This window comes from Myxine glutinosa, chromosome 9 (genome assembly GCF_964187855.1).
Source record: "Myxine glutinosa chromosome 9, kmMyxGlut1.1, whole genome shotgun sequence".
Taxonomy (NCBI): Eukaryota; Metazoa; Chordata; class Myxini; order Myxiniformes; family Myxinidae; genus Myxine; species Myxine glutinosa.
This window is the reverse complement of record NC_136269.1, coordinates 123,711,062-123,733,249: the sequence shown is the minus strand read 5'-3', so window position 1 is coordinate 123,733,249 and position 22,188 is coordinate 123,711,062. Positions and strand designations below refer to the sequence as shown.

General features: G+C 44.0%; 1 protein-coding gene across 15 annotated transcripts in view; it reads right to left on the bottom strand.

Moving 5' to 3' along the window:
* The window catches only part of CNOT1 (CCR4-NOT transcription complex subunit 1), a 201,879-nt gene that overhangs the window by 140,262 nt on the left and 39,429 nt on the right, over window positions 1-22,188 (bottom strand). For 7 of the 15 annotated variants that reach the window (XM_068128263.2, XM_068128266.2, XM_068128271.2 and 4 more), the window contains exons 17-20: window positions 18,205-18,409; window positions 10,001-10,129; window positions 6,315-6,496; window positions 276-562 (exon numbers count right to left, since the gene is read on the bottom strand). In XM_068128263.2, the coding sequence (XP_067984364.2) occupies window positions 276-562; window positions 6,315-6,496; window positions 10,001-10,129; window positions 18,205-18,409 (803 nt within the window). The remainder of the gene's footprint in view (window positions 1-275; window positions 563-6,314; window positions 6,497-10,000; window positions 10,130-18,204; window positions 18,410-22,188) is intronic. The other 8 variants (XM_068128267.2, XM_068128269.2, XM_078784868.1 and 5 more) reach the window with 4 other exon arrangements.

Here is a 22,188-nt window from a genome sequence, read left to right as displayed (position 1 = left end):
AGAGGCCCGAAATTTAAACTGACATCATCATTATCAACATTCATTAAATCATTAAGACATCAACGCAAGAGATGAACTTGACATGCTTTTCATGAACTTGACATGATGAACTTGACATGCTTTTCATGAACTTGACATGCAAAAAGAGTGAACAACGGTCTTGGCTTTATTTGAGATCAGAGGGATTGAATCTCAGTGCACAGTTAAATAAATATTAACAATATTGTTTGCAGCATGTGATGTTCGCATCGACACGTGATACAGCCAAGACCCACCTGTTTTTAAATCGATCCAGTGCTGCAATCCCAAAGTAGTACATCTTTGAGCCAAAGGGTTTGCGCAGAGCCTCGAGAACGTAACGAAGCGCCAGCCCCAGTGCCATGTATGTAACCAGACCCTTTTCGATGATGCCGCCGAAGAGGCAAGCCGTGATATGCAACTCTTTGTCTGGATACTGGGGAAAGAAGCGATACTCCTCGAAGAGGTTGCGCAGCATGCAATTGAACACCTGGCGCTCACGCTTGTTGTTCGAGTCCTTGAATCGCTGCAGCATCTCCAGCACCTAAACATGGGGCAAGAGTTTTATGTCAGCGGGTGATGGACAGATTCCGAGACGACAGAAAGTGAAGGCATTTAACCACCCTGAACATAACTGAGGCAAACGTTTAACTCATTGTACTATCTATACTGCATATACTTTTGATAAAGTGTGTTGTTTTACTTCAACACACTTGTGAGCCACTTCATGGTAAATTCTTTAGTAATTCTTAAAGATAGTCAAGAAGAATGCTAAAAGAAGAAATTATTTAGTTAAATTTAATGTTCCTGACTGCAAAGATCCTAATTGTCGATGAGCAGGGCAGAGATAATGTGTTCGCGTGGCAGGCGACACTTGTTGCTAACAGGTTGTGCAGCAATTGCTGGGTGAGACTCAATCTGTGCCTTGCTTCCTAATCAAGTTAGGCCGTTAGGGGGTTCAACCTGTGTTTATTAGCAGCTTAGATTGGTCACAAATAAACAATTTGCAGTATGTTGTCCTGATGAGGGAAAAATAAGCCCTCGTCAGGGCGGCATGGTGTTGAAGTCGTGGGGACTCACTCATATGGAGCAGAACCACCTTTAGAGGAAATTTTTCCCCACAGAGCAAGGGTTGGCCTTTTTTGGGCACCATGGCCGACCATTTTGGGCACCATTTTAAAATGCATGTTGTTGTTTGTTGTATGGCCCCTTTTTGAAGCAATGTTTTATGGCCGGATGCCCTTCCTGCCGCCGACCCTGTTAGTCGCCCCTTGCGACATACAGGGAATTACCAGTGAACTGGTACTCAATTTGCCGACCTCGGAAGGATGACAGGCTGAGTCAACCCCCCTGGCGTTAATTCAACGATCGACCGGGATTCGAACCCAGGATCCTATGATCCCAAGCCGGCAGCCTAATCACTCATATGGAGGAGGGGTCCAATTGTATGACCATGCATTCTGGCCCTTCAGGGTCAGGATGCATGTGTTTTGATTGACCATGTGCTTCAGCCTTTGGGTTGAGGTGCATGTGTATACCAATGGGACAGTCTTAATAGACGGTGTGCCTTGGCCGTGGGGTTAAGGTGCACGTCCAAGGCTGTTTAAATGTTCGATATTTTTACCTTTTTTTATTATAAAAAAGGCGGGCCTCATAAGGCCCATAATGAGGGCGAAATCTAGATCGACATCTCTGCCTTTGTCTATTTGTGACCATAGAGCTTTAATCTCAGTCTGCAAAGCATTGAGTACCACACGGATGCCTCCTAGTTTGGAGGTGTGTTGGTATAATTTATGCACATGTCAGCGTCATGTCATAGGGTTAGTGTGCTTCTTTCGTTAAACATGTTTTATATTTATATATATATATATATATATATATATATATATATATATATATATATATATATATATATATATATATAAATATATAAATATATATAAATATATATAAATATATATAAATATATATATATATATAAATATATATAAATATATATAAATATATATATATATATAAATATATATATATATATAAATATATATATATATATATATATATATATAAAATCAATATCGCCCAGACCTAGTACGCATATAAATTTATATCCTGCAAGTGGGAGAAATAACCCATCCATACATACTTGGGTTTATAACAAAAAAAGAAGAAAAAAAGAAAAAAAAGAAGAAAAAAAAAAAGACGGATAGCCACTTCACAACCACATACAGCAACTGTGATGATCATTACCAACCAGAATATTCAGTCGGGCAATTATTAAACTCATGATCTTTTCCATCTCCAATCCCACGCAAATACACTACTCACAATAAGTTAGGGATATTGGCAGGTTCTTCGGTGTGGTTGATTTTGTGTATTAATTATGTTGAAAAAAGTTGTTGGTCCTAATTCTATGGTTATTAATGAGTGTGGAAAAACACAGCATTCTTGATTTCAATACCCTAACCCGAACCACTATAAAAAAAATACTCACTCCCACAATATCCCTAACTTATTGTGAGTAGTGTATACTGTATATTTAAATATCAGTTGGACCCATACATTTGCGGGGGATACGTTCCTGGAAAATGCTGCGAATTTTGAATCCACAAATTGTTTGTTTGAATGGGTGGAGTGAGGATTTTTTTTTTTTTTTAACTACATGGTCCAGGCTCGTGGAAGAGCTACGAGACAGATTAAATCTGGACACAACATAAAGGGACCACCAGGAGAAAGGGGAAATACCAACAGCAGGGCTTGGGGGAGAAAGTAGACCGAAATGGACAAACGAGGGATGCAATGAGTGGTAAGGGAGAACGCAAATGGTGGGGGGGGGGGGGGGGGGGGGTGACAAGATGGATCCATAAGCAAAATGTCCGGGAGGAGTGGGTTGGTTAAACAGGTGTAGAAAAGATCATGATTTTGGATGGGAGATGACTTGAGATAGTGGAGAACAGCTGTCTTGAAGGCCTGGAGGGAAGAATGAGATCGGAGAGAGTATGGAAGGTGGCTCCACAGGCTGGAAAAAAAAAGGAATAAATGAGTTGAAGTGAGCAGTGGTTCTGGATTTAGGCAGTTTCACTCGGACGGGGTTGTTCGTGGACCACGTGTGTCCTACAGATACCTGAGGGGGACAAAGCACAGAAAGGGCAGAGGGTGCAAGGTACAGCAGACAAGGCACCAGCAGGTTTTATAGGAGGGAGAAGAGTTTGAAAGCTCATTCTTGAGATTGGACAGATCTTGTTTTCTGGCTCTCCACAGTAGACACACTTATTGCAAGCTTTGTGGAACAATCAAAGGTAGTCTTCAGTTGGATTTTCCTGAATGAATACGCAAAACGTGAATGTAGAACCAGGTCACATGTTATGAACCGCAAATACCCGGGATCCGTGAATGTCGGGGCCTGACTGTATTTAAGAATGATAAAAATCTCCATCTCCAAAAATTCACACCATGGTGTAATTTCAAGCAAAATATCGCCATTTAACGTGATTGGGACTGAAAACCAAACCACGAAACAATTCATGACATTTTGCTGAAGAATGAAAAGAAGAGACTTGATAAAGAGTGCCTGTGCTTGTTTTGTTGCCCAATGTGTTAATTAATAATTATTCTCCAACATAATTGCACCAATGCATGTGCTCCCTGTAATGCCATCTCTGCATGGTTGGTCTTATGCAGACAAAATAGTTTTCACAGGGTAATTAATGTTGCACCACTTTCATCCTTCCCAAAGGGGAAACAAGTCTGGCAAGGAATCAGTTAGTGGTGCTGTTAAATACACATTGCTATTGTTGTACAATTTTATGAACAAGTCAAAGGCTTACGATGAAAGGTAAGTGTCAATATTCTACAATAATAATATTTCCGAGACAGTAATCAATCAATAATAATTAATTTATTGTCATATACCTGCGACACACATACAACGAGAAGTACTTAGACAGTGCACGCTGAAAAAAATTACATTGAAAAAGAAATAGATTCAGGTATCTCAGCAGGGTAGCCCATCCCTCCCTACCCCCACCCACACAGGTAACTGCAGGGTGCAGGTGGTCAACCATCACCCCCTTCTGCTGAAACACCCAAATCCAGAATTATTGCTCACATCCACTCAGTCATTCCACTTTTTTCCCCCACCTATGGAATCAATTTCAACATTCTCCCCAACCTCTCTCTTCCCTCCAGGTCTTCAAGACAGTTGTTCACCACCATCTCAGATAATCCCCCATCCAAATCCATAAGCCTGGTGTTGGCTTGATGGTTACGGTGGCTGGCATGAGATATTAGGGTCCGAGTTCAAGCCCCTGCCATGCCGTTGCATTAACACCAGGTGGGTTGGCTCAGCCAGTCATCCTTCCGAGGTCGGCAAAATGAGTCCCAGCTGACTGGTAATGGAGAGGGGGGGAATGGGACTGCATCAGCAGCACAGCCACGGCCCAGAAAATAATGCAGCCAAGAAGCCACGGGCTGCATATGAACCACCACCACCCAAATCCATGATCTTTTCTACACTTGTTAAACCCAACCCATGCCCTGCTCCTTCCAAATTTCCAGTTTTTCCTTGAAATAAGCCAGAAAAGTATGTCCGGTGGAAGAAAATCAATCATGCCAATCTCCATTGTACATGCGACTGTCTGGAGAGTATGATGTTTAAGTTTAAGAGTGTTGCCTGGGCAGATGAACACAGAATAAAGTCAAATAAACGAAGTGACTTGAAGTGCACCTTCACGGATAACCTCCGAATAAGCCAAATGAAGATTGAGGGGGGAACACCAGGTGGAAGAAGCAGATCGATGGAATAAAATAGACAAAAGGATTCAGACAACATTTCTTAAACATTTATATATTTCCCCCTACAAAAGGCAACAAATGACATCGCCTGTTTATCGTTACAATCTCAATGCAAGTCTCATGACGATTGGGAACCCAGATTGGGATACTATGTCACGTGCCATGTCAATTGTACAAACATCTTTGTAAATAAATTCGCGTACACATACACTGACATCATCTGTCTTTGTCCTACATGGGACTTGCTTGCACACATTGGATCAATGCAATTTTAAAAAATGGCAGAAATGCATCACTGGGCCTGAAGTTTGCAAATGGTAGAACTGTGCCTTATGTACAAAATTACGGATTCGTCAGTTCCGTCTTTGTGGTTTTCATCCACTGGAAGCATTTTTAGTTCCATGTACTATTATTGTTATAGTTTGAGTGAAATGGAGATAACTGTCTTCAAAAGGAAAAATTCGTGTTTTAAAAGAAAAAACGAAATGGATCAGGGGAAACCGGAAGAAGAAGAGGAGAAAAGCGGAGCAAGTGAGGTCGGGAGAAAGGCCGAGCCGCTTTGAGGTATCGAGCGGACGCTGGCGAACGCTGGTCACGAGCGAAGATTTGTTTTCCCGGGAAAGGGATTCCTGTGACAGCGTCGTTATCGCTGTGACAGATAAACCTGCGTGACGGGTTTTGTGGTTCCGAAGTGAATCGTTGGAGAGCAGGTACGCCTCCATTACGGGTCCGTCCACCATTTCACCTCGCGCCAGCCATTTTCACCGCGCCCCAGTCGTTAGCCTGGTTCGCGTGTGTCTTGGATTTTGATTGGGAATTCGCGGTTTCCCGCTTGGGACCCGCTGCTCGTTCATATCACCGTCCTAGTCTGGTGAACTGAAGGTGTGAATTCCCAGTCGCCTTTTGGGTGAACTTTTGCCGAACCGAGGTCGGCCCGACACCCACTCAGCGGCTCTTCGGCAGCGTTGACTGTCAGCCGACCGTGGTTTTGGTCTCGATACGACCTTTTTCTTGTGATCACCGGAGCGTGGATCGACTTTGGCCTGGTGCCGGGACAGTGACTTTGGGGTTGTTACATTTCGCTCACGTGGAGCACCGTGAGTTATCGAGTTAAGAAACTGGTGGTACCATCATAGATTATATGGTATTTTGTTGTGCAATTGAATTTATATTGTACTTGTGCAAGTTGTTATTCTTGTGTGACATTAATACAATACTTGGTTTTTGGTGACAACTGATTGGTGTGGTTTCACCATTGGTCATTGGCACACATAATAGCACTTCTTTCTGCCGTGACTCCTTTCGGGGCTTGGAGGTACACCGTGACCAGGGTTTGGGGAGGAGCACGTAACACAATGCAATAAAAGAAATGGCAGCAATGCATCACTGGGCCTGAAGTTTGCAAATGGTAGAACTGTGCCTTATGTACAAAAGTGTATTGTTACAATGCAATCCCATTGAAGTTTAAAAAAAAACAAAAAAAAACGGTGCAACAAACTTTACACCTCTCTAGATGGCAGTTTGTTCGCCAAGTTCCAGCATCCCCAAAGGTATCCCACCTCATCCACTGACATGGTTGGGTGTGGCGGCTGATTGTAGATGCGCTGGAAGTAGCTGTTCGCCTCATCGTCTATTTCTTTGCTGAACTGTTGACTCATCTCAGGAGAAACCTGTGACAAATCCGCTGCTAACACCAGCAGATCACCAACGTGTGCATGGAACAAAACGAATAACAAAAATTGAAAATGATCTCACAAAGAAATGCTCAAAAACATTTTTACCAGGATAAACACAAGCGGGAATAACCAATTTTATCCATTTGGGACTGCAGGTCTGGAAAAGGCAACGTAACTGGTCAAAATATTTGGGAGTTTTAATTATTTTTAACACTTCGGGTGGGAGGAGGTGAGGCAAGTTCATGTACACACACCAATTATTTTGTGACATTCACACAGGGTATCCAAAACAAAATGCTTCCACAATTTGATACAATTGTGAAAAAAATTGGGAGACGCCCAGCATATTTCTCATGTTTAAATATCTGCTGTAAACTCTTTGGCAAACTACCCCACCTATAAACTGCTCAGCAGGTAAAATAAAATAAAGACCAGATTTGTCCTTTCATCTGCAAGACCTACTCACAAGTGACCACATCCACCAGCAATCCCCTCACAACACCCCACCCTACTTCCTCCTCCTCCTCCTCCTCACCCCGACAACAAACTCCTCACCTCCCCAACACCACTCACAAGTGACCACATCCCCCAGCAATCTCCTCACAACACCCCACCCTACCCTACTTCCTCCTCCTCACCCCAACAACAAACTCCTCACCTCCCCAACACCACAACCCCCTCTCCTCACATCCACACCAACCCTCCTCCTCTCACGTCCACACCAACCCCCCTCCTCACATCCACACCAACCCCCCTCCTCTCACATCCACACCAACCCCCCTCCTCACATCCACACCAACCCCTCCCCACCATTTGCATTTTTGCCTCCTTCATCCCAACCTTGTTTCGATTCCATGCGGGCACAAGCAACTTGCTAGTATGGTTAACTTAAGGTGAACGACGGACGAAATAAACAGGATTGTTGATCAACGTATGCTCCCGCAGAAAGCACAAATCCGATGTTTTTAGGCGGTAACCTTTGGTGCTCCAATTAAGGGTTAGCAACGAAACGTTGGCTTCTTCCTACCCATGGCAGTTAGCATACACGACCGGTCAAAAGTTTTTGAACACCTCAAATTTTCCAGTTTTTATTGAAATTTAAGCAATTCAAGTCCAGTGAATAACCTGAAATGGTACAAAGGTAAACCGTAAACAGCTCGAGGTTAAAAAAAAACGTTTAGGTGAGCAAAAACGGGAAAATAATGTAAATTGCACAGTTATATTGTAAAAAAAGGCCTTCTTCAGGGAACAAGTAATGGGTTAACAACTTACAGCTGTTCTGCAGCAATGTAAGTAAATTAAGCCTTAAAAGTTGATGCAAACAATTCCTACAGGTGTCCCAACCTCTGCTGATTACTTGATTACAAATCCCCCGTCTGTATGAAAGCAGTATTGGAACAGACTGTTATTACACCCTCTGAAGCATTATTTGGACAACATTGCCCTGCAGGAAATAGTATATTGGAAACTGGAGGCAACTCTGACAGGAAGAGGTCTGGCAGACCCAAAGCCACAAGAGAATCAGAAGACAAGTTTCTGAGAGTCAACAGCTTGCATGATAGGTGGCTCACAGGACAACAGCTTCAAGCACAGCTTAACACTGGTCGAAGTAAGCAAGTCTCAGTTTAAACTGTGAAAAGACTTTGAGTTTCAGGTTTGACAGGTCGAGTGGCAGTGAGAAAGCCATTGCTAAGATGGCAAAATAAGAAAAAGAGGCTTGCCTGGGCCATGATGATGACAGCCAAACATGAAGACAACAGCCAGACTACAGCCAGTGGACTACAGAAGACTGGAAGAAGATATTATGGACCGATGAATCAAAATTTGAAATCTTTGGTTCATCATGAAGGGTTTTTGTACGCCGTCGAGTAAGCGAAAGGATGGTTCCTCAGTGTGTGACACCAACTGTCAAACATGGAGGAGGAAGCATGATGGTTTGGGGTTCTTTTGCTGGATCCAGGGTCGGCGACTTGCACAGAGTGACTGGCACCTTGAACCAAAAGGGCTACCACAGCATTTTGCAGCACCATGCAATACCCTCTGGTACATGCCTAGTTGGTCAGGGCTTCATCCAACAGCAAGATAATGACCCCAAACACCTCCAGGCTATGTCAAAACTACCTTCGAGGAAAAGAACAAGACGGTAGGCTTAAAATCATGGAATGGCCAGCACAGTCTCCAGACTTAAACCCCATCAAGCTGGTTTGGGATGAACTGGACAGAAGGGTGAAAGCAAAGCAACCTACAAGTGCAACACATTTGTGGGAACTGCTGCAGCAGTGTTGGGAAGAACTTCCCGAACAATATTTGATTTCCATTGCAGAAACAATGTCACGAGTGTGGTCGGTGGTTATATCTACAAAAGGTGGCTACTTTGCAGAGTCAAAAATTCAAATTAAATTTTGTGAAACAAAATGATTCTATGATTTCTTTTTTATCTCCAATTGTTTATTTGTTCTATGCTTAATTTCAGAGTACATTGATACATGAAACTGCGTAAATTTCCAATAAAAACTGGAAACATTGAGGTGTTCTAAAACTTTTGACCGGTAGTGCACCTCAATCTATGTCCTGTCGATTTCATCCATCGATCTACATGTCCACCTCTGAAGATCGACAAGTTCATGCACACATCATCACGAGCTAGACTAGCTCTTAATTTTACCATGCATGGTGTTTTGCTTGTTTGTTGCTCGAGTCTCAATGCTGAGATCCCAAAAGAAACAAGATCCCTTTGGCTATTGTTATTCCACATCAAAGTACACTCGTCTAATGTTGTTACCTGCGCCACCAAAGGTGGATGGGGTTATGTTTTCACCCCTGTCTGTCTGTGAACAAGATATCTCAAAAAGTTGTGGACGGATTCAAACGACATTTGGCAGAGAGGTATATGTGACAAGGACAAAATGATGTGACTTTGGTGAAGATCCGGATTCGGATGGTAGAATTCTTTCAGCGATTCTTCACCATTGGGAGATAGGACCAAAAAACGATACATAGCAGGACATCTCAAAATGTTATGGACAGATTTGGATGAAACTTGGTGGACAGGTTGTGTGTGACAAGGAAGAATCGATTCGGTTTTAGTGAAGATCTGAACATGTATTCGGATACTATAATTATTATTATTATTTTTTCAATAATTCTTCACCATTGAGAGATCGGACGAAAAGCGATACATAACATTATATCTCAAAGTTGTGGACGAGTTATGACGAAACTTGGTGGACGAGTTGGTTCGGTGACAAGAACAAGTAGATTAGATTTTGGTTCAGGTCCGAATCCAAATCCGGCCTGCCAGTGGGATACAAAATAAACTGTTCAGCCTGGTCGAGGTATGCGCTCTCCCGAGTGCCGTTCTAGTTCTACATGTAATATACGAGGCACAAGAGCCACCATTGGACAAACACAAATGACGCAAAAAATGACAGATAAAAATCGAAATGTTACATCAAAATGGCATGATAATTGAAGTATAGTAATCTTAGAAAATGACAACATGTCATAGGGCTCACTTTGCTGGAAGCTTTGTGGATTGATCCCTGACAGGTTGAGCTTCCTTTGCACAAATGGGTCAGTCCCACCAACCCCCTGGAGACCCAAGGAGGCATTGCTCATTCCACCCAACGTTCCCGTTCCAAGCCCTTCGGAAAAGAGCAAGATTCGGAAACAACTTGTTGTATTGCTTCAAACATTGCAAAGCTCCACTTTCGAAACAGTACATAACCAATGAACGTCTCCATGCACAAACGGTATGCGGTACTGTACTTGCCATTTTTGACCAATCACACTAACATAGCTAAGATAGTATATACCGCATGTGCCCACCAATGAGCCAGAAAGATGGGGAAAGGTGATTTGGGTGAGAGGGGGGGGAACAGTGGGAAAGGAGGGGGTTCACACACAAGTGTCCTTCCTAGTGATTAAAATATGAGAATTTAACATTTAAAACCTGATTATAAATTACTATTATTGAAACGAACGTTTCATGACACGTGCCATGATAGTAGTGTATGCAATGCAGAGCCAGCAAGCTTACTTTTAAGCTGTCAAGTGAAGGTTTGATTCTCAACCCAAAAAAATTAACAACAGCAGCAGCAGGCATTTTAAAGCCATTTTCCCTGCTGGAGCGGGGATTGGCCTTGCGGTTCCCATGACAATCTTCTCCATTTTGCCCTATTTTCTGCATCTCCCCTTGTTAACCCCCTTGCCCGCATTTCTTCTTCCACCATCTTGAGCCAAGTCTTTCTCGGTCTTCCCCGTCCTCTACTTCCTTAGACATTCATTTCCATCACACTTCTCAACCAGTCACTTTCATCCTTCCTCAACACATGACCAAACCATCTCAACCTGTTCCTCTTCACAGCATCCATCACAGGCGCCATTCCCAGCATCTTTCGCAATTCATCATTTGTCTTCCTCTCTCTCAACGATACTCCGCGCATCCACCGAACCATTCGCATTTCCACCCTTTCCAGCCTTCGTTGCTGCTCCACATTCATTACCCATGTCTCGCTCCCATAAATCATAACACTTCACACATGCAGCACACACCTTTCCCTTCAATAACGACACACCCCTCCTCGTCAACACGCCACTCAGTTCCCGAAACTTCTTCCATGCACATCTCACTCGAGCAACCGTTGCCGAGTCTGATCCACCTTCTCCATTCAGCATGTCTCCTAGGTTGCAAAATGTTTTCACACCTTCCAGCTTCACGCCATCTCCAAGATCCAACTCAACATTTCCTCCATCTGCAGCTCCCTCTGTGCACACCCTACACTTGAATGTAGCTGCCACAATGTAGGTGCGTCACAGACAACAACAACAACAACAACAACAACAACAACAACAACAACATGCATTTTAAGGCCATTTTCCCTGCTAGAGCGGGGGTTAGCCTTGCGGTCCCCATGACAATCTTCTCCATTTTACCCCTATTTTCTGCGTCTCTCCTTGTTAATCCCCTTGCCTGCATTTCTTCTTCGACCATCTTTATCCAAGTCTTTCTCAGTCTTCCCCGTCCTCTACTTCCTTCTACATTCATTTCCGTCACTCTTCTCAACCAGTCACTTTCATCCTACCTCAACACATGACCAAACCGTCTCAACCTGTTCCTTTTCACAGCATCAATCACAGGCTCTATTCCCATCATCTTTCGCAATTCATAATTCGTCTTCCTCTCTCTCAACGATACTCCGCACATCCACCGAACCATTCGCATTTCCACCCTTTCCAGCCTTCGTTGCTGCTCTCCATTCATGACCCATGTCTCGCTCCCATAAATCATAACACTTCTCACACATGCAGCATACACCTTTCCCTTCAAATTCAAAGACACTCCCCTCATCAGCAGCACACCACTCAGTTCCCGAAACTTCTTCCATGCACATCTCACTCGAGCAACCATTGCCGTGTCTGATCCACCTTCTCCATTCAGCATGTCTCCGAGGTAGCAAAATGTTTTCACACCTTTCAGCTTCACACCATCTCCAAGATCCAACTCAACATTTCCTCCATCTGCAGCTCCCTCTGTGCACACCTTACATTTGAATGTAGCTGCCACACTGGTTAATGACCCTCTCAGACCACTACATTTTTGATGAACCCACTCAGCGCACATTGTACATTGAATGGAGTTCACTCCGACACCCTTCCTGCACACAGCACATGGCCACTTCCCAGTTCTTTCCACCTCACCACATGCTTTACCACTTGCCATCACCCTCATCTTTCCTATATTCACCTTTAGTCCGGCAGCTCAGCTAAATATAGCATAACAATTGTGCATTTTGTGAGGAAAGCACCAAATTTGGCACACAAGTCGACTATCATATGATGAAAAGATCTGGATATTGGGCCATCTCAAATTCAGAGATTTGATTTTTGCAAGATTTGCAGATTTTCAAGCTGAGATTGCAACGCCAGGGATGGCCGACTCCTTCCTGCGAGCTGCCCACGTCACCCGCTCAAGAAGAGCTCATAAAATCACTGCAACGGTACTGCACATCCTGCAACACCGTGCGTATGAACGCCACTGTATGACATATGCTGATGATGCAGAAGACCTGCCTGAGTTCGAAGACTGGTGTCACCAGAGAGGAGAAGACATTCCCAACTTTTAGTACTGGGCAACTGTGCTGGAACTAGAAATGTTGGACTGCTTAACTAACCAAAACACTTTTGAAGAACGCCTGGCTGTGCTTTTGGGTTCTCAAACTGATATGAAGCTGCTGGGTGTTCCATCCCACAAGCCTGGAACAGACCGTAAATCTGGAGATATAATTGCTCAGCTGACTAATAACCTACTTGAATCATGGAACTGCCAAGAGAATGTTGTCAACTTGACATTTGACACAACTGCATCTAACACCGGCCACATCAGTGCAGCTTGTGTAACAATTCAACAACGGCTTAACAAAGCTCTTCTGTGGTCAGGCTGCAGACACCACATTGGTGAAGTCATTCTTACGCACATTTTTACTGATCTTAAAGTTGAAGCATCTAAGTCACCAGATATCTTCCTCTTCTCAAGGTTTCGCAAGAACTTTGAAATGTTTCCACACACATTCAATGAACCACTTTCATGATTTGATCCATCTCAACTAAATGAAGCAGCAACAAGTTTGACAAGTGACTGACAAAATAATGTTCTCAGACTCTGTCACACCGAGCAATCTCTAAGACGTGATGATTATTTGGAATTTGTTGATCTGTGTACTGTATTCCTTGATGGTGAAGTAGCTGAACATCAAATAACCTTCAGGCGCCCTGGTGCACTGCATAAAGCCAGATGGATGGCGAAGCTCCTCTACTCAATCAAATTATGTCTCTTCGAAAAACAAATCGCTGATCTTCCAGCAGGTACAATTACCACAGAAAAACAAGTGCCAAAGATCAGAGAATTTGTCACGTTTGTCACTCTAGTATACAGCTCCTGGTGGATGACATGTACCTCTGTCACCGATGCCCCATGGAATGACCTGCAGCTCATCTCCAAACTGAAACAGTATGAAGCTGTCAATGCTGGAATCTCAAGAAGTGCCCTGAAAGCTTTCAAACGACATCTCTGGTACCTCACAGAAGAGATGGTTCCACTTGCCCTCTTCAGCTCAGTTGTTCCTCATGACCATCGCCGTGCTCTGGCAGACAGACTTCTGGAGGTTCAGCCAGATTTTCCAGTAACCAACCCACAAGGACGGTTTGGTACTGGGTTTGGAAAGCCAAGATTTCCTGATGACTTGACTGAGAAGACCACTCTGGCTGATTTTGTTGGACCAGATTCATGGTACCTATTTCATCATCTGAAGCTTGACTGGGCATTTCTAGTTACCGATGTTCAAGAATGTACTAACTCTGCAGCCTACCAGACATCATGGACTAATGTTGAAGCCTTGAATGTGGTAAATGACTCTGCAGAAAGGGGAGTTAAGCTTAGCTCTGACTTCCTTTCAGCAGCCAGAAGTGAAGACCACTACCAAAATGTGCTACAAGTTGTTGAGCACAACCGCAAGGAGCAACCGAATCTTCGAAAGCGAGCAGCTCAAGACTAAACTGTCAGAAATATCCATGAAAACTACAGTATCTTTGTTTTGTTTCTATTTTCATGTTCATCCATAGTCAGATGTACTCGTATTAAGATGATAAATGCTAAGATTGTGTATATATGATTCTACTGTAATAAAAATTATATCATTCTGGTATCTATAATACATATGATTATACCAATAAAATCATGATTTTGACTATTTGTGTATAAGTGAATTATATCCCTATCCCTATGATTATATATTGCTACAGAGCACAATAATATCTTTCCAAAGAGCTATTGTATGTAGCAATCGGTCAATCCTTTCATTTTTATTTATGGGCCTCAAAACAGCTGCGTGTCAAATTTCTGACTCTGATACTACCGACTCAAAATCTAATTTGCTGAGGTGGACCCAGAAGATGATATCAAAACCTTACCAAATTTTGCATAGGAACTTTATTTTATGACTGGAACAAAATAAAATTGGGGACAGATTGTTTTCTTGACATAGGGGCGTTTGATGCACCCTAATGTTGGTACTGGTCTACGTGCGTTCTCTGCGGCAGGCTTCATTCACGATGTACCTTGATGCCCTGACGGAACTGGTCCCGTGGTTCCATGCCTTAGACCACACACACTATGCCAGGTGGATCCCTGTTCACCTGAGGGACATGGTTGCACTCCCAATGAAGCACCCAGATGTAGCCAGATAATTCAGGGCTGGCAACTTCACTGTACAGACGAAGAAGGTGTTCTCTTCGATCCCAATTGAATCGAAATCTTGCAAAAATCAAATCTCTGAATCTGAGATGGCCCAATATCCAGATCTTTTCATAATATGATAGTCTACTAGTGTGCAAAATTTGGTGCTTTCTTCACAAAATGCACAATTGTTATGCTAAGTTGCCCCACTACTTCAGACCTTTTGTCTCCATACATTCCTTCCACTTGTTCATCTTTTCCTTCAGTCCATCCATACTTTCCGCAAACACCAGATCATCTGCATACAACAACTCCCACGGTAAACCGTCCTTTAGGTTGAGCCAGCACCTCCATCACAGCTACAAATAGTAGTGGACATAGTACCGACCCCCTGATGCACTCCCACCTTCACCTCAAACTCCCCACTGTTCCCGTCCGTCGTCCTTACAGCTGTGCGCGCTCTTTTGTACCTTGCCATCACTACTCTGATCAACCATTCCTCCACTCCCAACTTCCTCAATGCCCATGTCAATACTACGTGTGGAACCCTATCGAATGCTTTCTCCAGATCAACAAACCCAAGAAACAACTTCTTCCTCTTCTCCATGTACTTATCCTGCAACTGCCTCACAATAAAGAGCACGTCTGTCGTTCCTCTTCCTGGCATAAATCCAAACTGCATTTCATCGATCTTCACCTTCTTCCTTATCCTTCTCTCCAACACCCTTTCCAATACCTTCATTCCATGCTCCAATAACTTTATAGCTCGGAACGAGCCACACTCCAGATGGTCACCTGCCTCCTTGTACAGAGGGACGAGGGTAGTCAGTTCCCAATCCACTGGAATGTGGCCTTCTTTCACCACCAGATTACAGATCTGTCATTCTCTTCACACCCCAACTTCCTGCTGCTTTCAACATATCTCCCACAACTCCCGTCGGCCCTCCCGCTTTTCTACTCTTCATTGCTTTTATCGCTTCCTCAACTTCCTTCTCAGTTATCTTCTCTACCGGTCCTAAAACTGGGTTACTCTCTCTGTTGCCATCCCATTCATTCTCTGTATTCAACAGCATTTCCATATATCTTTTCCATCTTCCTTTAATTCCATCTGGGTCCACAACGATTTGTCCCACTTCATCCTTCAAGCAACTCACCCCCATCACATCTCTCTTTCGCTATCTCCTTTGCAATCCTGAATACCGCTCTCTGACCCTCTTCCGAATCCAAGCGTTCTCCGAACATTTTCTTACATGCCTCCTGCGCCTTTACTACCTCTTTCTTTGCAGCCTTCTTGGCTGCCTTATCACTTTCATGCTCTGCTTTTTCTGCTCCCGTACCCTTCGCCTTCTGCCACTCCTTGAACTTCTTCCTCTTCTCGTCAATCTTCTTTCCAACTTCATCATCCCACCACCATGTTTCCGAGTGCCTCGGTGGTCCTTTTGTCCATCCACAAACCTCACCAACGGCTCCCAACAGACTATCTTTCATTGACATCCAACCACGTTCAAGCTCAACCACATCATCCTCGACCCTACTCAGCCTCTCTTTTAATGCCTCCCTTACTGTCACCTCTTTCAACCTCCACACCTTCATTCTCGGTTGGTACTTCACCCGCCGAGCTCTCCTCGCACCTTTCACCCTTATGCCGCAGACAACCAAGTGGTTCTGTGAAACAGCCTCCTCCCCCGGGATTACCTTTGTGTCCCGGAGGTGCCCCCTATCTCGCCTACGCACCATCAGGTCGTCAACGGTTGTCGTCGACCCACCTGACGTGTATGTAACAAGCTTATTATCCTCTTTCTGGAACTGAGTATTACAAATCAACAAATCAGCTCCATCAGCAAACTCCAAAATCCTTTCACCTTCTCCATTTCTCACACCATATCCGTAACCCCCATGAACTCCCTCAAAACCGTCCATACTCCTTCCCACATGTCCATTTAGGTCTCCTCCTACCACAACAACTTCCTCATCTTTCACGTTTTCCATCAGCTTCTCTATCGCACACCAGAACTTGTCCTTCTCCTCATCGCTCCGACCAACCTGTGGAGCATATCCCGAGATGACGTTCACCAAGAGCTTTCCAATCATCATTTTCACCATCATCAACCTATCACTCACTCGTCACATTCACCACACTGTCTACAAACTCCTCAGAAAACAGGACACCAACACCATTCACGCCCTCCAGGCACCCTTGCCACACAAACTTGTATTTCTGTCCCTGTCTACCCTTCACCATTCTCACACCACTTCCGTTCCATCTCGTCTCTTGCACACAACATATGTCCACTCTTCTTCTGACCAATACTTCCACCACTTCTCCTGATCTCCCTGTCATTGTCCCTACATTCCATGTCCCAAACCTCAGAAACCGATCTCCACTTCGGGCTGTACCCTGCCCATATGTGGTTGTGATTGTCATGGTTCTCTTTTTTGAGGCAATGTTTTTTATGGCCGGATGCCCTTCCTGACGCCAACCCTCTTTGTCGCCTCTTACGACACGCAGGGATACGGTGTCCCTATTCTAACCAGGGTACAAGGTGTCACAGAGCACGGGGGCATTATCGAGCATGGTGTCTCACAGATAGACGTTAAGCTGGGTGCCCACATTTTCTACGAGGGGTATGATGGCAGTCGGTGGAGCATCTGGTGGATGTTATAGACGCCACAGTTTTGTTTTTTTTCCAACGAAGAGAAGGCGAGTCATCACTGGCAAACTGACCAAATTCAAAATTCCTGCCCAGATGGACCTGCACATGTCAAGCGTGGCAAAAGCCCCTCGACATGAGGGAAACTAGAACGACACTCTTCGACGTCACGACGTCGACGGATATGCCTCCGGTAACAAAATAATTGTAAATTAACATGACCTCGGATCTTTGACCTTTTGACCCCAAAATCGAATCAGTTTATCTATGTATCATAATATACAACAATACCAAGTTTGGTGAAAATCCCATCACTGGTTCACAAGTTATCGCGGTAACAGTATTTGTACCTAAAATGACCATATCACTCACATTCACTGGCAAACCATCTTAACCTGTTCCTCTTCACAGCATCCATCACAGGCGCCAAAACCGAATCAGTTTATCTATGTATCATCATATACAACGATACCAAGTTTGGTGAAAATCCCATCACTGATTCACAAGTTATCACGGTAACAGTATTTGTACCTAAAATGACCTCTGTCTGACCTTTGGACCCAAAGATCGAATCAGTTCATCTTTACCTCATTACACATACCTGCACCAAGTTTGACGAAGATCTTATCAGCTGTTCTCATCTCATCAGCCGAAAAAAATTAATTGATTTACATGATGAAAGAGACAATGGTAAAACCAAACAAAAAACCACAAAGGGCACTTCCAGAAGGTGGGGCAACATTTTTCTTTTCCTCAACAAGCAAGGCCCAATCTGCAAAAACAATCGATTTTGAGCACCATTGGAAATTTTTTGTTGTAAAACAGTTGCTCAAACCTGGCACAGGGAGTTGTGCAGAAAGGCTTCCCAGGGTTGAGAATGGCGATTGGTTTGTTCCAGAAAGTTGAGGGAAGGCCTTGGCTGGTGAGGACGGTGCATTAAATCCTGAAGCCAAGTTAGATGGAAACGGTTGGATGGAGGTAGTGTGGTTGTTTGGAGCACCGGCAATGTTTAAAGCTGCCATGCTCGTCAAGGCCTCGAGCTGACCACAAACGACAATGCAAGAAAGGCCAACTCTCAACTACAACACCAAGTTGGATGAAAATGCACATCGATGTAACTTATAAAATCAGCATATATACTCAAAAATCCACCCACACAAGTAAATCACCATCATTAGATGTAATTACGAGGACGGCACGTCGCGATGTCAACCAAGATGCCTCCACCCACGTTATTACATCAATATACATGCAATACTTCTATCAAGTTTGATTTAAATCCCTTCAGCTGTTCTCAAATGTTCCCATTATACATACTTGTACCAAGTTTGACTTAGGTTGTCTTCAGTTGTTCTTAAGTTATCACAGCAACAACAACCTATTGCAGACTCTGACCTCTGACATATTTATGCAGGAATCCAATCATCCTTGCATCATAATATAGACTTTGACTAAGTTTGGTCAAAATCCCTTCACTGATTCACAAATTAGCTCGGTAACAGAATTTTTACCAAATGGAACCTCTGACCTTTGACCTCAACGTAATCAGTCAATATTTGCATCATTATACATACTTGTACAATGTTTGACTTGGATCCCGACAGTCATTCTTAAATCATTGCGGTAACAAAAAAATATCACGGACGGACGCAAGGACAACCAGAAAACATAATGCATCCAGCAATTTCGTCGGCAGAGCATTAAAAAAAAAAGAAATAAATCCACATGCTCCCACTAAATCAGAGAAAATTTAATACCTCGTTCACAGAAAAAAATAATTAATAATCACACTAGTGACAATCACGTACAATACATACAACTCCCAGTGCGTTTCTCCACGAGTCAGTAACACTTTGCCAGTAGTCCTATTGTATCCAACTATGAATGTGTGCTACATTGCATGTGTTCAAATCTGTCAACAATTTACCAAATTCTTATGTGCGAAAAGTGGTGACAATTACACAAAACAAAATTATTTTATCAAATTTCCACAGAAATTTCAAATTCTCCCCCAATTTACACAGAATTCCATATGATCGATCATACATGATCATTAACAAGGTTTTGTGTAAAAAAAAAAATCCAACAATTTTGCACACAGACAATCAAGTCTAATAATCACCTAAATAAAAAGATGGGTTTCCTGTTCACAATACAACCAAAGAGCATTTTTACCAATGCAGTCACTCGTTTTTAACCCTTTGAGTACGGATGACCCGGTGTGTACCCTGGTTTAGAATACGTACACGGTATCCCTGCGTGTCGTAAGAGGCGACTAAGAGGGTTGGCATAAAGAAGGGCATCCGGCCATCAAAACATTGCCTCAAAAAGAGAACCATGACAATTACAACTACATATGGGCAGGGTACAGCCCGAAGTGGAGATCGGTTTCTGAGGTTTGGAACATGGAATGTAGGGACAATGACAGGGAGATCAGGAGAAGTGGTGGAAGTATTGGTCGTTTGCTTTGCAGAGAGATTGGAACTCTCTGTTGCGCCATTCCTCATCCCTCAGATCGGCAGTCTGCAGCCTCCTCACTCTCTGCAGACCTGGACAAAATCACTGACTGGGCAAACAAGTGGAACATGTCTTTCAATCCTGACAAATCTCACACTCTTACGATGTCTCTCCGAAAATACCGAATGGACAACCCTCCCATCCACTTTCTGAATAATCCTCTCCAAGAAGTTCTGTCACTCAAGCTTTTGGGTCTCATTATCTGCCATGATCTTTCCTGGGAAAACCACATTTCAAATCTGGCCTCCAAAGCCAGTCGCCAACTGGGCATCCTCCGTCATGCGAAGTCCTTCCTTGGCACACCTGAGCTCCTCACCACATACAAGGCTTTCATCTGCAGCTCAATGGAATACTGCTCTCCCCAATGGGCTGGTGCTCCTGCCTCACACCTCGCTCGTCTTCATGCTGTTGAAACCAAAGCGTTCAGAATCATTGGAATCTCCCGTGATGAAGCGACCTTCGAGGGCCTTTCACTTACTCACCGCAGGCAGGCTGGTGGTCTTTCTGTCTTCTACCGACTCCTCTCCGGCCTTGCTCCTCCAGCTCTCTCTGGGCTCTGTCCCCCAAATATTCCTAAAGGTCGCACAAGATCTGCCTGCAACCCTGTTATGGTTAAACTGCCAAAACCGAGACTCTCTGCTCACCTTCACTCTTTCATTCCTCTTTTCTCCCGCCTCTGGAACAAACTCCCCCACTCCCTTCAATCCCACTCCTCCCTCCAGGTCTTTAAAACAGATGTTCACCACCATCTCTTATCTTCCCCCATCCAAAACCTTGATCTTTTCTACCCCCGCTAATTTCGCCCCAAATCCTCTTTTTTGAAATACAAACTTATTTCCTGGAAGTCATTGGTGTCCTTGTGTTTATACTTCTCCCACCCCCCACCCCCTTCCCACGCCGCCTCCCCTCAAGCCCTCTCCCTCCCACACATTCCCGATGTCCCTCACAAATGTTGTGTATATGTGCTTCCCCTTCTCTCCCCATCTTGTCTACCGCTCCCCTTTTTATATACTTTGGTTCTTTGTCTGTTTGATTTGTGTGATAAATGTTAGCTCTTTCACGAGCCTCGATTGTGTATTTAAAAAAAAAAAAAAAAAAAAAAAGGCAAGAAGGCTGCAAAGAAAGGTAGCAAAGGCGCAGAAGGCATGTAGGAAAATGTTCGGAGAACGCTTGGATTCAGAAGAGGGTCAGAGAGCGGCATTCAGGATTGCAAAGCAGATAGCGAAAGAGGTGTGATGTGATGGGGGTGAATTGCTTGAAGGATGAAGTGGGACAAATCGTTGTGGACCCAGATGGAATTAAAGGAAGATGGAAAATATATATGGAAATGCTGTTGAATACAGAGAATGAATGGGATGGCAACATAGAGAGTAACCCAGTTTTAGGACCGGCAGAGAAGATAACTGAGAAGGAAGTTGAGGAAGCGATAAAAGCAATGAAGAGTAGAAAAGCGGGAGGGCCGACGGGAGTTGTGGGAGAGATGTTGAAGGCAGCAGGAAGTTGGGGTGTGAAGAGAATGACAGAGATCTGTCATCTGTTGGTGAAAGAAGGCCGCATTCCAGTGGATTGTGAACTGAGTACCCTCGTCCCTCTATACAAGGGAAAAGGTGACCATCTGGAGTGTGGCTCGTACTGAGCGATACAGTTATTGGAGCATGGAATGAAGGTATTGGAAAGGGTGTTGGAGAGGAGGATAAGGAAGGTGAAGATCGACGAAATGCAGTTTGGATTTATGCCAGGAAGAGGAACGACAGACGCGCTCTTTATTGTGAGGCAGTTGCAGAAGAAGTACATGGAGAGGAGGAAGAAGTTGTTACTTGGGTTTGTTGATCTGGAGAAAGCATTCGATCGGGTTCCACGCGAAGTATTGACATGGGCATTGAGGAAGTTTGGAGTGGAGGAATGGTTGATCAGAGTGGTGATGGCCATGTACAAAAGAGCGCGCACAGCTGCAAGGACAAAGGACGGGTACAGTGGTGAGTTTGAGGTGAAGGTGGGAATGCATCAGGGGTCGGTACTAAGTCCACTACTATTTGTAGCTGTGATGGAGGTGCTGGCTCAGAACGTAAAGGAGGGTTTACCGTGGGAGTTGTTGTATGCAGATGATCTGGTGTTGATTGCGGAAAGTATGGATGGACTGAAGGAAAAGATGAACAAGTGTAAGGAATGTATGGAGACAAAAGGTCTGAAGGTGAATATCGGAAAGACGAAGGTGATGGCAAGTGGTAAAGCATGTGGTGACGTGGAAAGAACTGGGAAGTGGCCATGTGCTGTGTGCAGGAAGGGTGTCGGAGTGAACTCC